At 37.4% G+C, this 21,125-nt stretch overlaps 1 protein-coding gene across 6 annotated transcripts in view; it reads left to right on the forward strand.

The window, feature by feature from the left end:
• Positions 1 to 21,125, forward strand: part of IQCM (IQ motif containing M) — a 648,904-nt gene that overhangs the window by 70,660 nt on the left and 557,119 nt on the right. For 5 of the 6 annotated variants that reach the window (XM_053216882.1, XM_053216881.1, XM_053216879.1 and 2 more), the window contains exons 2-5: positions 2,658 to 2,763; positions 3,583 to 3,665; positions 12,291 to 12,373; positions 14,407 to 14,674. In XM_053216882.1, the coding sequence (XP_053072857.1) occupies positions 3,629 to 3,665; positions 12,291 to 12,373; positions 14,407 to 14,674 (388 nt within the window). In that variant the 5' untranslated portion in view covers positions 2,658 to 2,763; positions 3,583 to 3,628. The remainder of the gene's footprint in view (positions 1 to 2,657; positions 2,764 to 3,582; positions 3,666 to 12,290; positions 12,374 to 14,406; positions 14,675 to 21,125) is intronic. The other variant, XM_053216880.1, reaches the window with a different exon arrangement.

Consider the following 21,125-nt stretch of genomic DNA (forward strand, 5'->3'; position numbering starts at 1 on the left):
GGGAGGCACTAACATGATTGAAGGTTAGGAGCATTGCTCTCATTCACCCTTATCTTGACTGTTGAAACTGACTGTCTATATCGATGGACCATGACGTCTTTCCCCAAGTCCTGCTGAATACCATAGGGCAGGTTTTTGTTTTTGTTGTTTTGTTTTGTTTTGTTTTGTTTTGTTTTGTTTTGTCACCAGGATCCTTAGTTGTATAAGGTACCATGATAAATTCTTCCCAGTCACCTACTTTGGAAGGATAAGCTAAGGAGATAAGGTAGGGAAATGCTGTTTCCACTTCTGCTTGCTTTTTTTATCCACATAGAAATAGAATTAGAAACCCTTAGCATTCCTATAACCTGATAGGAGAGCCTTGAGCATCTATGGGAGGAGAGGGGGTGGAAGGACTTTTTCACAGATGTGCCTGAAAAGACATGAGAAGGTAGAGCATCCCTTTTCAGCATCCTGTTGACACAATTACTCATTCCCCAAACAGTTTTTGAAATCCTTCTAAATGCTAGGTCCTGTTTAAGGCACTGGGACTGAAGCATGGAAGAAAAGAGAATCCTTCCTTTACGAAGTCACATTCCAGAACACTGCTTATGTCATTGCTTGCTTCAAAATATTTCAATGGTTTGTTGCCCACTTCAACAGCATATAGTCTAACCCTCTGCTTAAATCAGAGCCACTATTTGCTGTCCATGTGCTTTCTCACCTTACATTTGCTGTTTCTCTCACCTGCCTGCTTCTCTGTTACTCTTAAAGCAGCCAACCTGACCCACTCGGTACGGATCTGATACTCAGTACCATACAGGTATGCTGGCCAGCATCCACTTCTAATTGGTTGATGCCTGTGCTGAGCCAGTTTTTCAAAATTTCACTGTTACCTCAACAGTCACCCTTCCAGATTTTGCTCAGTCTCCCTTTGATGCATTTCTTCAGTCCTTTCTTAGCCTTCAGTGGTCTTGTCTTCATTTGAACTCATGGCACTCATGGGTTTATATCACTTATTTACAAAGCTCACAGGCTTTCTTATGACATCTGCCATACAGTTGTTTGGATTTTATTTAAAATTTTGACTTATGTGTTTGCCTTTTTTTCCAAAATGGATGAAGTACCCCTTGTAAAACCCAGATACTAGATTTGCTCTTATTAATTGAAATTGATCAATATATCAGGAGGTACGCAACATTTCATAACTGTCTGCTGGGGATGGAAAGTGGAGAGGGACCCTATCTGATATTCTGTGCTCTGTATCTTTAATCAGTTCCATCCTCATCATTTTCTAGGAAATGGACACCTCTGTCTATCTGACGACTTTTCCATTTGCTTTATACTCTGATCCATGGAATATTTTCACACTTGTTATAGACTCCAAAGACTTCATCCACCCCCAGATTCTGTCTCAGTTACTCCCTATCACCTTGGGTTTGTGGGGACATTACCACACCAGCACCCCTTAGAATGCTTGGCTAGTTTTGTGCATTAAAAGGACTGTGGGATGGCTTTCTTGACAGCCAATTTAATGCAGGCTGACACTCCTGGCATACTGAATTAAGGTGGAAGAGCCAACCGCCCCAGAGAAGAGTCCATTGCTATGGAGATTAAAACAAGAAAACGACAGAGCACAAAACACCTTTATTTTCTTCTTATATTTAAATGGAAAGGAGACAGTAATTAAGCCAGACCAGAAGATGAGTTTTGATTGTTAATTGCTAAGGGAGGTGCAGTATTTCAATTTGTCCCAGTTCATTTGTACAATCAGGCAAATGAGGTACATGGTCTGTACTCTTGCCCATGGTATAATGCTGACAATTTGAGAATGAATCATTTTTGGATGTTTCAGATTTGTTATTTTAAAACTAACTGCAATATTTCCCCCCCTCTGGGTAGATGCTGAGAAAAAGTGTTGTAGTCTTTTACCTAAGATCATGTGGCCATAGAGTCATGACTTCCATAGGGCCATGATGGCTTGTGCATTTACTCAAATAATGCCCAAAGTTTTAAAAGGTCTTGAATACTTCACCACAGTTTGATGCTCTAGTCAGCTAATTAAAAATTATACCTAGGGTTTTAGAACAAGAGGGTCCATGGGACTCTGTAAAGCATTTAATATTCCTATTTCTATTTATAAAGTCATGTGAGCACACAGTAATATGCATTGGTATAACTGACTCCCTGGGGTCATTTGACTCCCTGGGGTAACATTTGACTCCCTGGGGTAACCCCTGACTCCCTGGGGTAACATTTGAAGCATTTTGGATAATCCATTGGAAGTAGTGATAATTTCAAACATAGGAAGAAGGGCTCAGCTTAGTCAACATGTTTATCAGCCCTTTACTGAGCACTTCCAGAATGTGATTCACTGAGGTGGGAATTAGGAAGTTCAAGGCAAAAGGCAGTGGTTCACTCTTCCAGCTGAACCTTTGAATCTTTTGGGAAACTTAAAAAAAAAAAAAAACAAAGCAAAAAAACACAGATTCCTAGGCCCAACTCTAGACTTTGATTTTATTTTTACCATTTCCCACCCAGGCAACTTAAATAGACATCCAGGGTTGAGGAGCCACTGGTATAAAGTACACTGTGGTTTTCAAGGCACTTAGAGTTTAATTAAGAATACAGAACTTCTGTTTATATCTTTCACTCTGCTTTTTTGTTTGTTTTTTTAGCTCCCTACACAGAAGCATGTACTAAGTTTCAAGTAAGAGGCATGGACCTCATAACTACTATGTTTGCAAGAACAGGCCCCTAGAGGCTGGGGTGATCATGGAGGAGGTAGGATTTGAACCTATGTTGTAAGGATGGGTAGGACATAAGAAAATAAAGGTGTGAGAACGGGGCATTCTGAGTAGAAAACTAATGTCAACCTAAACTCAAGTGTGTTGGCTCAAGGCAAGGATGTGTAAGGTATGTGCCAGGTATTAACTGGATATTAGTGGGAAAATAGTGAGAATTCAGAGGGGCCTGCATAGGGAATTGGGCCCAAAGATCTGGATTTGAGTTCTGTACATGCCACTAAATATATGCTTACTTTGACAAGTTGTTTCACATCTCTGAGCTCCAGTTTCCACATCTGCCAAAAGTGGGATAAGTTCCAGTCAGGTTGTTTGGAATCAGTAAGGTGATATATATATATATATACACACACACAAGCATTTGGTAAACCACAGAGCCCCACCTAATGCTAGCTTTTGTGGTTACTGTCTTTAGAAGTGGCAGGCATAGGGGCACCTGGGTGGCTTAGTCAGTTGAGCGTCCGACTTCGGCTCAAGTCATGATCTCGCAGTTCATGAGTTTGAGCCCTGCGTCAGGCTCTGTGCTGACAGCTCAGAGCCTGGAGCCTGCTTCGGATTCTGTGTCTCCCTCTGTCTCTGCCCCTTCCCTGCTCATACTCTGTCTCTCCCTGTCTCTCAAAAATGAATAAATGTTAAAAATTAAAAAAAAAAAAGAAGTGGCAGGCATAGGAGATTTTAAAGCAGAGGAGTGATGTATAAAAAGTGTTAATCATCCTATTTTTTTTTCATGAGTGGGTGAAAGAAATAGATAAAAGCAAGTATTTATTATCAATGCAGTATTTAATGTGATTGTGTTTAGGGACTTGGAACTCAGCTCTCAAAAAAGATCACCCTAACCGCCCATCATGACTGCTGCGGAAGTTATGTCTGATAAAGCAGAAGGTGAGTATTGCACTTCCCTAACGACTCAGTGTGCAACGCATGGTGTTCCAATAGTTTTGAGAAACTTCTAATTATTAATATCTGGAGCACCAAAGTGACTGGTGTACCTTGTAAGAATTCACCTCATTCCCTTTATTTAAATATAACCAACCTTTGAGAGATCTATAGCAACTTTTAATTTAGTGTGCTGTCCAACACGGTATCTACTGGCCACATATGGCTATTGATTGCTTAAAATGTGACCAGTCAAACTAAGGATTGAGTGTTTGATTTTAATTCTTTTAATTTAAATGTAATTAATTTTAATTTCAATGTAATTTGATTTATTAAAATATTTAACTCAGTTATTGGAAAACTTTTAACCATGTTTAGAGGAACTTGAGTATGTGAATATACTTTTGCAAGTGGATATTTTAGAGAACCTGAATAGATTATTTTTGATTAAAGACCAACATCTGAATTGAGAGGTATATAAATGTAAAATATATACATGATTTTTGAAGACAACAAAAAAAGAATGTAAATATCATTAATTTTTAATATCGATTGATGTGGAAATGATAATATTTGGATATATATGCTTTAAATCAAATCTATAACAGTTATGTATGTTATTAAAATTAATTTCATCTTTTTCACTTTTAGAAATGTGTCTATATTAGGCTCACATTGTATTTATTTAAAAAGAATTTTTAAAAAAAATATTTATTTTTGAGAGATTGAGAGAGAGAGAGACAGAGTGCGAGCAGGGCAGGGGCAGAGAGAGAAGGAGACACAGAATCTGAAGCAGGCTCCAGGCTCTGAGCTGTCAGCACAGAGCCCAATGCAGGGCTCGAACCCACAAACCACAAGATCATGACCTGAGCTGAAGTCGGACACTTAACTGACTGAGCCACCCAGGCACCCTTCACATTGTATTTCATTTAGAGCTAATCTAGACTTGGCAACATGCAGGTAACCTTAAATTTAGGCTTAGGTAACCAGATTGAGAAACATAGAGTGCTGCATCGAGGCTGAGATCATTAAGATTTCCTGTTAGGCTACCTCTCTTTGACTCTTGTGATCCCAGGCAGTATATGATACAGGCCAGCCAGCTTCTATTCTGGGCTACAAATAGAGCGCTATGTGGATTACTTTAACTCTCTGTCCGGATAATACAGCACATTTTTAAGATGTATAGGACAGAAGGGAAGAAGATCCATAAAGTAGAGGAGGAATGTTCTCTAGTTCCATTTTGCCTTAGGGTCATGTCCATAATTAATTAAATTATATTTGAAGTCTTGATACTGAGAGCTGGTAATTCCTGTGTATCTCCTTAGCAACCTAATCCCACTCTGGGAAAGATTAACATAGAGAGATTGTTTTGGAGGGGAGGTACACTGTAAAATCTCCCTGAGGTAGGTAGAAACCTTAATTAGTTTATTGTTGTAAAGACAATAAACCACTTGGCTAAAGAAGGAATAAAGAGAGTGGGGAAGTGAGGAAAAGTGTTTAAGAGACAACTCAACAGAATGCTGTTACAATGGAACTGAAGAGTTGGGTCTTAATGGAGAATGTGTTGTGGAAAAAATTGTCAAATATGTGTTTTAGGAGATGATAGCCATATGCCACTTGGAATTTGGGTTTCGTTTGGTTTTTTGGGGGGGCGCCTGGGTGGCTCAGTTGGTTAAGTATCCAACTCTTGATTTCGGCTCAGGTCATGATCTCACAGTTTGTGAGATTGAGCCCTGCATCAGGCTCTGGGCTGACATCAAGAAGCCTGCTTGGGATTCTCTCTCTGCCCCTCCCCTGCTTGTGCGCTCTCGTATATTCTCTCAAAATAATCTTTAAAAAAATAAATTCTTTTTGAAAAGAAATTAGATAAATTATATTTTCTTCACTTAAGTGTAGTGGAATTGAATATAAACTATTTTCTTTGAGGTTTCTCTTCAAAGAGCTTCCCTTCACATTCTGGTTTCCACAACTCCTTGCTCTGGAACAAATTAAACCATCTTAGTTTCAGCTTCTCTCTCCTGCACCTTGTCTCTAAGCTTCTCCCCTCCCCTGACTTAATCCTGCCCGTCCTCTGAACCTGCTTTTAGAAGGAGATCTTTCAGCACACAAAGTAATATTCAAACCTTTGTTAATTTGTTTTTTTACTTGTTTGCTGTGTGTTTGTTATTTTTAGCCAAGGGATATTTCCTACAAAATGAAAACTTAGGAAGAGTTCAAATATGTAAAACAGATAAGGTCTGAGCTTCTGTGATTGAAAGAAGGAAGGGCCCTGAAGGCACATGAAATTGATGAAGCACAGTTTTAAAACCACTGTCTTAGTCTGGATTTCATTCACTGTTTTATTTCTCTTGGGATATTTCTGTTTTAAGCCTTATCTCTAATAATACAATGCAAAGTCTCATATCTTTAAAGGGAAATTCATACATTACCAAGCTGGCAGTAGGGGGTGTTAGTGACTTACATCGGCCTCCATCACAATGTATGTGCATACTGAATGTCATGGCGTTTATTTACAATATTTTTTTTTTTCCTGGCATTAGGCTCTAAGTACCTGGAAGGCAGGGCTACCTAATGTCCTATTTATTTCAGCACATTTAGCACCAATTCAGCACCAAATTTAGCACATTTAGCATCTGGGACTTAGTAGGTGCTTAATGAACATATGCTGAACTAAATCTCTTTGAGTCTGAGGTATGGCTTTTCTAACATCTGTGAGATCAAACACATAGGCACTTACTTTGACTATAGAGGCAAAGAAGGCATTAGCCATGTAGGCATACATCTTTGTTCAGGATATCTCCGTAGTAAATTTTTGTGATGTCTCTGAAGAATGGAACCTGTTAGTAGGAAGGATAGAAACTCTCTTAGTAAGGCCAGTTATTTTTTTTTATGACCCAGAAATTTTATTCTTATTCTTATTTTTTATTCTTATTCCACAAAACAAGTGAAAAATTTCCACCAAATGCATTGTGCAAAAATGCTCATAGCAGTGTTATTCACAATTGCTCCAAACTTGGAATAGCCATAATGTCCATCAATAGAAGAACAAGTAAACAATTTGTATTAGTATTGTGTTGCTGCTACAACAAATTACCAAACACATGTTTGCTAGTCCCTTGGTTTTTCTAGGGGCAGAAAAGATTTTTTTCAATGATATAATCAAGGGATGGCCAATGATTTGTTCCCTGTCATAACTTCCAAAATTAGATCTTCTGGTGTCTTCACTTCAGAGATTTACTCGAGCAATTACACAGAACCTCCAAAGCATTAAGAAAAATATGAAGTTTTATGAACTATCATAATAGCATTAAACTGATGATATAGGAAGAGTGAGTTTTTAAAAAAAATATAAAATAAACATAAGAAAACAATTTTAGGCTAGTGAAATCATTTGGCATTAGAAATTCATTATCTTCCCCCATAGAAATGTTAATATTTGTACTCATGTTTTATGTAAGTAGTATAAGTATTTAAATCTCTTCATGAACTTTATCATAAAATATTTGTTACTGCTTATAATGATGTTTTACTGCTTTTGGGGGTTTAGTAACTTAAGGAATCCAAAGTATAAAGAAATTGTATTATTTTCAAACCTATTAATTAATTAATTTTGGATAAAAAGAACTATAATAAGACCAGATTTATTCAAACTAATTTAGAAAGTTGAAATTTATCTTTGTGCTACTGAAGAAATGAGAACTGACTGATGAAATTAATTATATAAACATGGTTGGAGAAAAGTTTAGCTCAATGAGAGTAATACCACAGTAACTACAGTAATAATTGCTCACATTGATTGAAAGCTTGTTATGTGCCAGCCTCTGTGCTAAGTGCTTTGTAACCAAGTGCAATTGAATCCTTAAAACTCTGTGCAAGATATATTCTTATTATTGTTCTCATTTTACAAATGAGAAAATGAAGGCTCAAGACAATAAAATAAGGTTCATGAGCAAATTGTAATTCAAGACCCAAATAGTGTGACTCAGGAATGAGATCTCTTAAAAGTCATTCTATATGCTATGGATGTGTATCTGCAAGTAAACAAAGCTTTAATTATAGATTTTTTTAAGAGAAGGAGCAGACCTTGACAGCTTCCTTTTAATAATTGAAGTTCTAATGCACACTTGAATGTATAAAAGCTGCGTGCTTGTATACTTACCCTATTATGAACAGAGAAACAGAAGCTTCAAAGATTATTAACTGGATGGATTCTTAACATCAAAATTGCTTAATTTCTCATAATTTTAGACTCATTTGTTGAATATATAAAGATTCTTAGAAATTATAAAGTTAAGGAACACACACTAGAGCTTTGCCTTTTCTAAGGGACTGAGATAGGAATTCTCTTGTGCTACTTTACGAATTTAACTTTTTGGTTCAAAGGCTAATTTTTAGTTACAAGAGAAAATCAGAACAACTGCCTCAGCATCTTAAATGCCAGTGAGGGCTTGGGATTGCTGACCTGGAGTCAGTGTATCTACATGTCTTCAGTTGGAGTCGTTTTAGGGTCTGTGAGAAGTTGCTCTCTTTTGATGGTGGCTGCCTTTCTCTGCCCTTTTAAGAACAATCCCAGGCCTTGTTGTGTTCAAGAACTTCATGGCTTCACTGTATGAGTTCACTGTGGCAGTCCCTCAATGAGTCAGAATCTACTTGCTGGCTCCAGGAAGGCCATTAGGGTTGCCAGGGTGTATACTAACTCCTCCACTGTTCAGAGGTGACAGGTGGCTCTTAGTGAGAATCAGACACACCAGTCATCAAAAAGCCCAGCTAGGAGTATAATGCTGACTTGGGAATTTATCTCCTCTGTCTAAGGTCAATTTATAGTTATGAGGGGGAAAATCAGAACAGCTTTATCAGGACATGAAATTACAATAAGGGCTCAGGATTGACAGCTTGAAATGAAAGTGTCTTGGTCTATTCAGGCTGCTGTAACAAAGTAGCATATTCTGAGTGGCTTATAAGCAACAGAAATTTACTTCTCACAGTTCTGGAGACTGGGAAGTCCGAGATAATGGTGGCAGCAGATTTGATGTCTGGTGAGGCCTGCTTCCTCACTGATGGATGTCTTCTCACTGTATGTTCACAGGATGGAAGGGACTACCTACCTCTCTGGAGGCTACTTCATAAGGGCACTAATCTCAATCATGAGGGCTTCACCTTCATGACCGAATCACTTCCCAAAAGCCCCACCTCCTAATACCATCTATCAGGCATTAGGTTTCAACATATGAATTTTGGGGCAATACATATCTTTTGTCCATAGCAGAAAGTGGCAATGAAATGCAAATATTTTACTAGAGTGAACAGTCAAACCTCATTGGAGTCTTCAGTACTCAAAAGGCGTGCATGGCTTCAGCCAAAGAAGCAGATGTGTAGGAAAAAGCAGAAAGCAACTCACAAGAACGGCTCCTGTGTAGGCTTCCAGCTTAGCTGACTTCAGTAGGCATTTGGGCCCTCGGTGTGTCAGAGCTTTGCCTATACATGAAGATTAGATCATCTTCAAGGTCTTGTTTGGAATGAAGACAAAATAGTTTCACCAAAACTCAGTGACTTAACCATCTCATCTATGAATAAGTTATATTGTTTGTCATGTGTATGACACATGGAGGTGCTGTAATTATAAGGGAGATTCCATTAGTCAGAAGGATGGATTTGAAGGAGGAAAGATCATCATGAGAGGAAGATAAAGAGGATAAGTTGTGGAGTCACCCCTCAGAATATGTTACTGCCTTTCCTCTGGGAAGTACATGGTCTGGTTAGAAGACCCCTCAAAGTGGATTTGGATTTTAGTTCAGTTTTAATCCCTGAACTCCTGTCTCTTCCATGTGAGGACAGTGCATCTTATGGTTTGAGTGATGATATTTATAATGAAATATTTTATGATTCACATGTGACTTTGTGCTCTGATCTGTACAAAGAGTATGTATACTTTTCCAAAAGCACATGCGTGAAGTCTTGACAAATATTTTTTTTTATTGGAAAGAATTAAAAAAACCCATCAATCATTATCCTTAGAAATATGTAAATAGCTCTGAATGTGGGGAGACACATTGGCAAGTGTGTGGTGTTCAGGATATTTGAGTTTGACATGACTTACATACACCACTTTCCATGCTATAGGTATGAATGGAAGGAAGGAAGAAGCCTGAGAGCAAGAAAAGATGTTTTTTCTAGAATGACTACACAGAAACAATTCTAATGCCCATTGATGGGACAACTTAGTAAATGCTCTTTCTTCTAACCCAACATTTTTAAGGGGGTGCTAGAGTCCAGTTGTCTCTCTCCTTTATTGCTAAGTTCTTCTCCCAGGCTTCAATCCTTGGGATGGCATTGCCCCAAAGGAACAGCTACCTGTGGCCCATGAGTCTACATGGGGAAAAGCAAGGGGAGATTTCGTGAAGGAATGAAGAGAGAACTTGTCTCCAATACTTTGTTATGAAAATTTCAAACGTATAGAAAGCTTGAAAGAATTTTAAATTAACACCCATAGACCTACCACCCAGTTCTTACCATGAATATTTTACTGTATTAGATTTATTTCATATCCATGCATCAACATGCATATCATAGTCAGACTTCATTACTTGTTTATATTTTTATTCTATTAGTATAAAATGTACAACAACAAAATGCCAACATCTTAGACATATATTCACTGAGTTAATTACATATGCCTGTGTGATCCACTCTGTATCAAAATATAGAATGCTTACCATTACTCTAGAAATTTTCTTCATGTTCCTTTTCAGTCACTTCATGCCATCTCCCACCAGAAAAATCACTGTTCTTTTTTTTTTCTCCCATATGTTAGCTGTGTTTGCACTAGAACTTCATAGAAGTGGAACGATAAAGTATTATATTGTGTGTGTGTGTGTAAGGATGCTTACTGTGCATAATGTTTTTGAAGTTCATTCATGTTGTTGTGTGTGTCAGTAGTTTGAATCTTTTTTGTTGCTTAGTGGTATTTTATTGTGTGAATATACTACAGTTTGTTTGCTGTTCTCTTGTTGATACACATCTGGGCTGTTTCCAATTTGGAACTATTATGAATAAAGCTTCTATGAGCATTCTGGTACAACTCTTTTGTAAATATATGCTTCATTCTCTTTGATAAACACCTAGGGGTGGGATTGCTAGGTCACAGGATACATGTATATTAAGTTTTATAAGAAATTGCCGTATCTTTTCCAAACTGATGATCTTACGTTCCTATCAGTGCTCTGCAGACTCGCCAATATTGGCTGTTATGAGTGTTTTCAATTTTAGCCATTCTGGTTGGTATGTGGTGGCTATGATCTGAATGTTGCCCCCCACCCCTATCCCTGGAAATTGGAATGTTGAAATCCAACCCCCAAAGGTGATGGTATTAGAAGGGGATTAGGTCATGAGGGTGGGACCCTCATCAAAGGGTTTAATGGGATTAGTGCTTTTATAGAAGAGGCCCCAGAGAGCTCCCTAGTCCTTTCTATCATGTGAGGATACCCTCACCTGACCATGCTGACACCCTGATCTAGTACTCCCAGCCTCCAGAATTGTGAGAAATAAATGTCTATTGCTTGTAAGTTACCTGGCCTATGGCATTTTGTTATAGCAGCCCACATGAAGTAAGACAGTATCTTATTAAGGTTTTGATTTTTGTGAAGATGAAGTTTCTAATTGCTTAAAATTTGAATGGCTGAAAAGAGAGAAAAATCTTGATCCTCCTTTCCTCTAAGGAGGAAATTTTATTTATTTTTTTTTTTTATTTTTTTTGGTAATTTATTTTTTTTATTTTTTTTTCAATATATGAAATTTATTGTCAAATTGGTTTCCATACAACACCCAGTGCTCATCCCAAAAGGTGCCCTCCTCAATACCCATCACCCACCCTCCCCTCCCTCCCACCCCCCCATCAACCCTCAGTTTGTTCTCAGTTTTTAAGAGTCTCTTATGCTTTGGTTCTCTCCCACTCTGACCTCTTAAGGAGGAAATTTTAGACAAGACTGAGAATAATGTAGTCTATGTACATGCTGTAGAATTCTATATGTAGCTCTGGATAAAAAGAATGAGAATCTTAGGAGAATATAAATAAGAGTTATTGTTATTTACTCATTTGTAGTTGTGTATTTTTTTATTTCATTGCTATTCCTACTCAGTAAATCTGTTGAGTTTATTTTGTAGTTATAATTTTAACATCTAGATATAAGGTAAATATTCTTGAAGAAATGTACAGACATATGAATTAGTCATCAGATATACAAAATACGTTTAGATCGTTAGTAATTTCTGTGCCCAAAACATATTATGTCTTCTATATAGTAACATTTAAAGAACTTGAAGAGCTGAAGGAGATTTCGATTTTGTGTGTTTTGTTTGGTTTCCCTGGACTTAAGTAAATGAGGATATCTACCTTACCACTCTCATCATTGTAAGCTGATGTTTTTTTAAAGTAAAATATTATGTTGAAGAATCATTCCGTGAACTTCTTTTGCATTCACTTACAACATCCACTTGTAACACTCACCTTTTATAATATCCTGCAAGATTCATCACTGCCCAAATTTTAATCTCATAGTTTTGCCATTTGTGATCAAGAAAGTACATTAACTACATTAAAAAAACAAAACAAAACATTTTGTGTTTCTGTTTTAGGTCACATATTAGAGATCACCAAGCAAGATTTTTTTCAAGAAGCAAAAACTCTCATTGCCCAACATTATGAGAAAGTAAATGAGGTTAATGCTTTCCATTTATCTAACTTATTTTTCAGAAAACTAATAACTATTTTTGTATACTACACTGATTGTTCCAAATGGTTGCATGAGCCCTAATAGATTCTGAATAGAAGAGAAAATGAAATCTTTACTAGATATAAAAATTGATTTTAGGTTGCATTTAAAAATAAGATTTTATAAATATACAGATTATTTGATTATATATATATATTTAATTTGCAAATTTAATCCAATTTTTAATGTTTTCTTTTAATGAATTATAACAAATATTTGAATTAACTATCTCAAATAAATATCCCTCTTTAAACACTATTAGATAAAGCTAAACTAGAAAATATACTGTGAGATGTGTCTTTCCCATGCACCCAGAATGACATTCTCCCCTGAATCTCCTTTCATATCACTTTGCATTAGAGCCCTTTACCAGTCTGACCATCCGTTGAGGGCCGTGACTCTTTTGTGAATGTTGCATCTCCAGCAACAAGCTTTGTGGTTGGTTCAATGAATATTTGCTGAATGGCATAGATTTGGGAGGTGGGAGTGTGAGGGAATCGGTCAGCAATAAGATAGGAATCAGCGCAGGTTGAAATTTTAGAGGATAGCATCTGCAGACGAGATGAGAAATTGTAGGGGAGGAGCAGCTATTGCAAGAAATGGGTCTTTGGGAAGACAGGTGAGGGAAGGGGATCTTAGGATGGCTTACTGTGTGCCACATCATACTACTGCTTTTTGAATACTTATATTTTTTTAATGTTTATTAATTTTTGAGAGAGAAGAAGGGGGAGTAAGGGGGAGAGGCAGAGAGAGAGGGAGACACAGAATCCGAAGCAGGCTTCAGGCTCTGAGCTGTCAGCACAGAGCCCAACACAGGGCTCGAAAGCATAAACTGTGAGGTCATGACGAGAGCAGAAGTTGGATGCTTAATTGAGTCACCCAGGTGCCCCTTGAATACTTTTTTTAAAAACTGAATTTTAGATAAGGACTTTAAATATTTTTAAATGCTTGTAGGTGAGGGGGATATAATTTTACCTAGGTTTCTTTTGAATGGTCCTCTAGGCTGAAACTGGTCATAAGTGGTTTTAATTTTGTAATCAACATTGTTAACATTGCTTAACTAATTTTTTTTCTCTAACCAATTAAAAATGATTTCAAGTTATATTGATTTCACTAGTAGAAACACAGGTTGAAAACTAAAGAGTTAGATAGATGTATTTTAGAAACTTGACCTTTCTAAAGAATTTTATCCAATCCTAAGAGCATACTCTTCTATCTTTGGTTGCTTGGCAAAACATAGTACTATCTTATTAAAATCTTTTTATTGGCATCTTGAGTTGGCAACAATTTGAATTTGTATAAATGATTTTTTCTGGAGGGGAGTGATGAGGGCAGGCCCATAGCTCTGTCTATGGGCCAAGAGAATGACTAGAACAGTTAATAATTGTTTGGATAATTACCTGTTGGAGACCTGGGACTGTATTTCTATTGCTCAAGGTAGTCAAAAGTAAGAAGGAATTAAGTGATTGAAAGGATCTGAAATATATATCTGATTATTAATATGCTTTTCTTGAGAACTTACTTCCAATAAGAACTGTAAGTTCTGGTTCAACAAAGAAGTTTGGGAGTGTTAGCATTTTATGAACATTTGAAAATTCTTCAAAGATGCTTGAAAAATATTAAACTCTTAATATGTCTAGTCTTTGAAAACTTCTATTGTAAAACGAACTTAAAACTGCATTTGAAAATATCACATGTGAGGAGAAAATTACTATTTTAGAATTTACATTTTTTTTTTTTTTTGAAGTGAAAACTAACCCTCATTCTTGTTAAGGGCTTTTGAAGAACTATAAAGGATGACATCTGCTTTATCTGATTACTGTCATGTGCTTTATAGTAAATATCTTACATAGTAAAGCTACTTTGTAAAATGCAATGAGTGGATATAATTTTATTATAAAATGTATTATATAATTTTTGTATTATATTATTAATAGTAAAATTGAGTTTTATTAAATTTATTTTTGTTTTACTCACAGAATAAAGTTCAAAGTACTTCTATAAATGTTTTTAGAAATAAACATCAAAAACCAAAATCTGTAAAATTCATACCTTTGGAGATTAAAAAAGAGGAAACACTTGATGGGGTCCAAGAACTTTGGACGGCACACAAAAAGATTTGTTTTCCCAAACACCTGTTCAAAAGGGAACATTTTGAGGAGACCCCTCAACAAACTTCTTTTAAGGAGCCATGCATGTTTAGTGTAAAGGAAAAATTCAAGGACTCGTTGGATCTAATTGCGAAAGGTAAGTTTTTGGTGGAGCAGAGAATTTCAGCAAACCAACAGGCAAAACTGTTTGCTTCTGGTGTGCTTTTAATGGAATTTCCTTGTTGAAACAAAAGCCCATACTTTAAGTCTTAGCCATGGGAGGTAGGGAGGCATGATTAAAGGGTTACTAAGCTCTGGGGACCACCAGAAATTGAGAAGAGTACGCTAATGGGAAAGAGGAATTTATTAGGACAAAATTGGTTAGTCACGTCTTCCGAAAGGATAATATTTCTTCTGATACAAATTCTCAGACCATTGTAGTTCACCATTACTAAAGCAGTGAGAGGGTTATGGCTTTGAATCCTGTGGTTGAGCAGGGTAGATAGTATAGGCAAGCTGTGAGTGTGTTCCCCCAAAACCCCAAAAGGATTTTTAGGAATTGTAGGATTTTCCTTAAGAAAAATTATATAGTAGGGGCGCCTGGGTGGCTCAGTCGGTTAAGCCTCCGACTTCAGCCCAGGTCACGATCTCACGGTCGGTGAGTTCGAGCCCCGCGTCGGGCTCTGGGCTGATGGCTCAGAGCCTGGAGACTGTTTCCGATTCTGTGTCTCCCTCTCTCTCTGCCCCTCCCCCGTTCATGCTCTGTCTCTCTCTCTCTCAAAAATAAATAAAAACGTTAAAAAATATTAAAAAAAAAAAGAGAAATTATATAGTAGAGGTTTATTTTCTATCAGGAACTTGGTAAGATGGAACTTGGAAGTCTATTTAAGCAAAGTGATATTGTTTTCCTGAGACTAATGGCTAGAAAAAATGACTTTTATTAAAAAAATTTTTTTTAATGTTCATTTTTGAGAGAGAGAGCATATGTGTGCATGAGTGGGGGAGGGGCAGAGAGAGAGGGAGACAGAATCTGAAGCAGGCTCCAGACAGTGCTGTCAGCATAGAGCCCCATGTGGGGCTGAACTTATAAACTGTGAGATCATGAAACCAACTGAGCCACCCAGGCATCTCTAGACAAAATGACTTCTTAAAACACATTTCTGTTTAAGCCTTTGTAACTTCATCTCCATTTTTCCTCTTTTGTTATTGCTTCTTATGTTATTCATTCAATGTGGATACTTTCCTATGTTAGGAGCTGGAGAAATAAAGGTTAAAAGGCTCATAGAGTAATGGTGGGGATGAGTGTCTGAGTAATTTGTTATTATCCAGTGTGACAATTGCTACACTAGAGGTAAGTGCAAAGCATTACGGGAACATTGTGGAGTAACCAACCAAGTGCCAGAAGGAAATTTTCTCAGAAGAGAGCTCATTAGAAAGGGGTGTTAAGAAGAAATTTGTTAAATGTGGTGTGGGAACAGAAGAGGCCATTTTGAGCCATGGGAGAAAAATATTAAAGCTCTGAAGGAAGAAAGAATGTGATACGTTTTGGGAAAGGAGATATGTGATAAGAAATGAGGTTAGGAAGACGGGTGAGACTAGATTTAGAAGAAAATATAATAGCAGGCCTAGGATTTGAACCTGTGTGTAATGGAAAGCCACTGGTCATTTCAAGAGAAAAGTGGGGAAAGGGTAAGATATGACCATATTCTTCTGATAGAAAAATAAAACTGTCAGTAGAGGCTGTGCAGAGAATGGTGCCAGAGAGATAAGTGAGGAGGTTGCATGGGAAAGAGATGGTCCATGTAAGAGATGGCAGGGGCCTAAGTGAGGGCAGTAGTCAGCATCAAGTAAGTGTGGAGGAGGGATTTACAGCAGCATTTCTCAAAGTAGAGTCTTCAGAACACTAGTTCTGAGGCATTCACCTCAACAAAAGGGATCTCCAGTTAGATAAGTTTTAAAAAATGTATTTACTACTTGGAGATTCATGTTGAGCATTAATATATTGACAGCTCTGTGAAATGCTGTAGAAAAGAACTCTGTTTGCTCTTTTTAACTTGGCCATCGCCAATTCATTTGAGCAAAGAATTCCTAAAGAAAGACATTGAGGTTTCTAGACTGGAATGCTGGGTAGGTAGGCATTATTAAATTGAGATCGGAATGGAGAAAGACAAGTGGAATTTAGGCAGATGGAGAAAGGAATGGGAAAGATAATGAATTGAGTTTTAGACCTGATAAGTAGACATGAATATGAAGATAACCATTAGGAAGTTGGAATTGGAGATCTGGCAAATAAGAGAGAGACAGGTGAAGATTGAAGATTGATGTTGGGGGTTAACTGCCATGATGTAATTGTGAGGTTCATGCATTTGTTCAGCCAAGATTTACTTATATGTGAAATGTATAGAGACAAAAGATATGCTACTTACCCTGAAGAAATTCAAACTTGATATATGTAATTTGTATGTGGTTGGACAAAGGACAATAAATAGATAGTTACAATATAGTGTGACCCATATTGTAATAAAAATAAGCTTTACTGCTTTGAAATCAATAGGAAGGCGATACCTTCTTCAGATTTAGTAATTAAGGATGGATTCCCAGGAGATTTAAAGTCTTTGGTAAATTTTGAAGGGTGATTCAACATTTACTCAAGGCAAACCATAAGAGACTCTTAAATACAGAGAACAAACTGAGGGTTGATGGGGGGTGGGGGGAGGGGAAAGTGGGTGATGGCCATTGAGGGGGGGCACTTGTTGGGATGAGCACTGGGTGTTCTATGGAAAACAATTTGACAATAAATTATATTAAAAAAATAATGAAAGACGAAAAGTTCTATAGAACTCTAACTAGACTCAGATGGTCTAACCTCTACATGATAATGGATATCTGAGAAAGTGATTGTAGTGTCTTTGCAGGAGCTGAAATGATTTTATATGACTGAAATGAAGATTGAGGAGTAATCAGAGATGAGACTAGATTTTGGAGAACTTTGAATTTTAGCCTAAAAGTAATGGGAACCATTTAGATGTTTTGTTTTTTTTTTAATTTTTAGGTTTTTGTATTTATTTTAAGAGATACAGAGGCAGCGTGAGTGGGGGAGATGGAGAGAGAGGGAGAGAGAGAGAGAATCTCAAGCAGACTCAATGCTGCCAGCTTAGAACCCATGAAACCATGAGACCATGACATAAGCCGAAACCAGGAGTCAGATACTTAACGGATTGAGCCACCCAGGTTCCCTGCTTTTCAGATGTTCTAGTGAAAAGTTGGCAGTGATCACATTTGCATTTTTAGAGCATTCCTGGTTGCAAAGATGAGGTGTGTTGAATTTTGGAGGCACAGAGTCCATTGATGAGGGGACTAATTCATATGAGAAAGGATGACTTGAATTAAGGTAGTGGCACTGAGAACAGAACTGAGGGAAGAGATTTTAGAGACATTTAAGAAGTAGAGTTTCTAGATTTGGTCAGCAGTAGGTGGAACATAAGACACAGGGGAAGAGCTATGGGATTCACTGGCATAGTTTGTACTAAGTGGCAGCATGGGAACGGATGCAGGAAATTAAAGTGTTGGAGATACATCTTATGTAATAGTAAAACTGCCACCAGCAATAAGTTGGAATCTAAACCATGTACCTACTGAGCTTTGTTCTAGGTGATGAAGTTGGGAAACAGCATTATTGAGTATGTTGGTGGTTTTGGCTGCCTATGGGAAGTTATTCTATAAAAGAGATGAACTACCAAAAGTATTGGCTGGTTTGCAAGCAGAAATGAAAGGGCATAGAGTGGTACTAGGTATCAGAGTCCTTGGTTCTGAGCAAATGTCTAAGACCTATCATTGCAGCAAAAATCAGATTAAGGGTGTGTCCTTCTTAACCCAGCCCATATTCTCAGATCCCCTCCAGGCACTTAACACTAACTTGAAAGACTAAAGCAAGGGATAAATAAATGAAGATACAAAAGAGATTTTAAAGCTACACTTAAAAAAAAAAGAACTTTGAATGTGGTTTTTGGCATGAAGAATTAATTAGAAAAAAATGAATTAAAAAATCTAACAAATATTTTAGAGAATGTTATTGCCAAAGAAACCATGAACTTTGATTTAATAAAATGTTCAAAAGTAAAATAACCTGGCTTTATTTGGAAGTGACCCACAAAAGCTGTATAGTCCCCACGGAGGACAATAGCAAGGTGTAGCTAACAAGCAAAGAAAAATCTTCCCAGAGTAGATCCAGAGACCACAATGAACCAAAAAAAAAAAAAAAAAAAAAAGAATAAGGGAGTGTACTTCCAGGACAGAATCATTGTGTACTCAAAAAACTTCTCCACCTCCAGGTTAGGGGGCCTCTCAGTGACTCCCCAGCAGGATTCTGTAACTTCTTTAGTCTGGTGATTGCTATGTGACTTTTCTTTTTCTCTTTCACAAATGGAGTTTTTACTGAAGTTATCCTATACCTGCCCCAATGCTGGATGTTGTGTGCTTCTGGGGGAAGGTGGAAATAATTTTATATATCTTGTATATATTATTACTGGCCAGAAGGAGCCACACCTGGACCTGATGAAAAAGACTTCAAATAGCCAGAGATTCTGGACTCTGAGCTGAATGTAGTACTTTGGTTGAACTTTACGTTATCTCCTTTGGGGAGAGGAAGAGTGTATTTGTCAGGGAATAAGAATGGATGGATATTTGATGTTCAAAAGGGCTGACTATGGCAGAGACTGGCTAGATATTTATCAAACTTATTACTGTATCCTTTTTTTCCTGGGCACTTGGCTAACATACATTTCTCATGTCGCTTACAGTTAGGTGGAGCTATGTGACTGAGATTTGGCTCAGTGGATTATAGCTAGAAGTGATGCTTATCCAAAAAATATCTTTTGTTCTTTTCCCAACATGTCGCCCATATTTTCAACTATGAGGACTCTTTCAATACTCTTAAAACAATTGCAATTTCATTGATGAGAGAATAGTAAAAGTGCTTTTATGTATTTATCATTTATTTATTTATTTATTAAAAATTTTTTTTTCTGTTACACAGAACTTTTGTTTTTTTAAAAATTTTTTTAATGTTTATTTATTTTTGAGAGAGAGAAAGAGAGAGAGAGAAAGAACATGAGCCAGGGAGGGGCAGAGACAGAGAGAGATACACACATAGAATCTGAAGCAGGCTCCAGGCTCTGAGCTGTTAGCACAGAGCCTGATGCAGGGCTTGAACCCATGAACTGTGACATCATGACCTGAGCCAAAGTCGTATACTTAACTGACTGAACCACCCAGGAACCCTGTAAAGTGCTTCTAATAACTGTCAATTGAAAAATTTTGATTGAGATATTCAGTAAATATGCAAAACTTGGTATGGGGAATACAAAAGGGAAACTTGCTCCCTCATGGAACTTGGAGACTAGCTGGGGAAACAGTTATCAATTAAATAATCACTTACATGCAGTTGAGAGTATATGACAAATGAATGGTGCCTGGACTGGGGTCAGCAAAGGCTTTCTAGAGGAAATGACAATTGAGCTAAGCTATGAAAGATGAGGAAGAATTACTAGGATAAGAAGTAATTCCTGCTTGGAGTTCTAGGTCATGAGAAAACCATTTGCAATGGCCCAAGGGAGGGAAGCACAGACATAATTTCAAAGAAGTACAAAAAGAACTTATGAGGCTACGGTTCTGGGAAGGAGCTGGAGAGGGGTAGCCTGCAGCTATCTGAAAAATAGGACCTTGTAGTCAGTGCTGTGCTAGTAAATGTTTATTAACTGGCTATGGTGGGGCAGAGGGAGGAAGCCTGATTTATAGTCTTTGCCAATTTCCATGGTGTAAATACTTTAATGTGGCCAATTTCAAGCTACCAATGTTACATCACTGATCAGGGGAGTTGCGAAGAGATGTGCACAGTCTGTTCTTTCCATAGTTGGGGCAAACACCTTTCACACACCACTTGAAATATTCTTAAATTTACTTCTTATCCAGCTACTGCAGTAGAGGCTGCTTCCTTCTCCAGGCTTCCGTGACTCCTTCCCGGCTTGGGACACCAACAAAAATGGGCTCAACACTGGCACATGAGCAACAAGGAAGGGAGGATAAGAGCCAATGGGTAAATGTTTCCTCCTTTCTTTCCCTGGGGAGAACGGTCTCAGTTACACTATATAAACGTCTCAGCAGGTCCTAAACAGTTAAGCAACCAGTTTCTTGTAGTGATGCTCAACTCAGAAAGGTTTCTTACATTAACTTTCTTTCTTGTTTTATTTCCTCATTGTTCTTTCCTGTTCCTTGAGCTCACTTTCTTAAAATACCCTCTTAAAAAATATTTTGATGGTGAGTTGTCAGTATTTGGTAAGAGACAGTATGGAATGTGAGGGAAAGGAAGAGTCAAGAAAGGATAATTCTTAGGCTTTAAAACTTAATGAACTGGAAGATAGGAGTTGCCACTTTCTGAGACAGGAGAGTGACCTACAGTTTTCAATGGGCATAAATGTAGAATTGAGGTTTGGATATTATGTTTAATGTGTCTATTATACATACAAATGAAAATGTCAGATAGGTAGTGTATAAGTGTGGGCTCAAAATTGGAGTCACTAAAGTACAGATCAATATTGTCTAATAGAAAT

The sequence above is a fragment of the Acinonyx jubatus genome, chromosome B1 (assembly GCF_027475565.1).
Source record: "Acinonyx jubatus isolate Ajub_Pintada_27869175 chromosome B1, VMU_Ajub_asm_v1.0, whole genome shotgun sequence".
NCBI lineage: Eukaryota > Metazoa > Chordata > Mammalia > Carnivora > Felidae > Acinonyx > Acinonyx jubatus.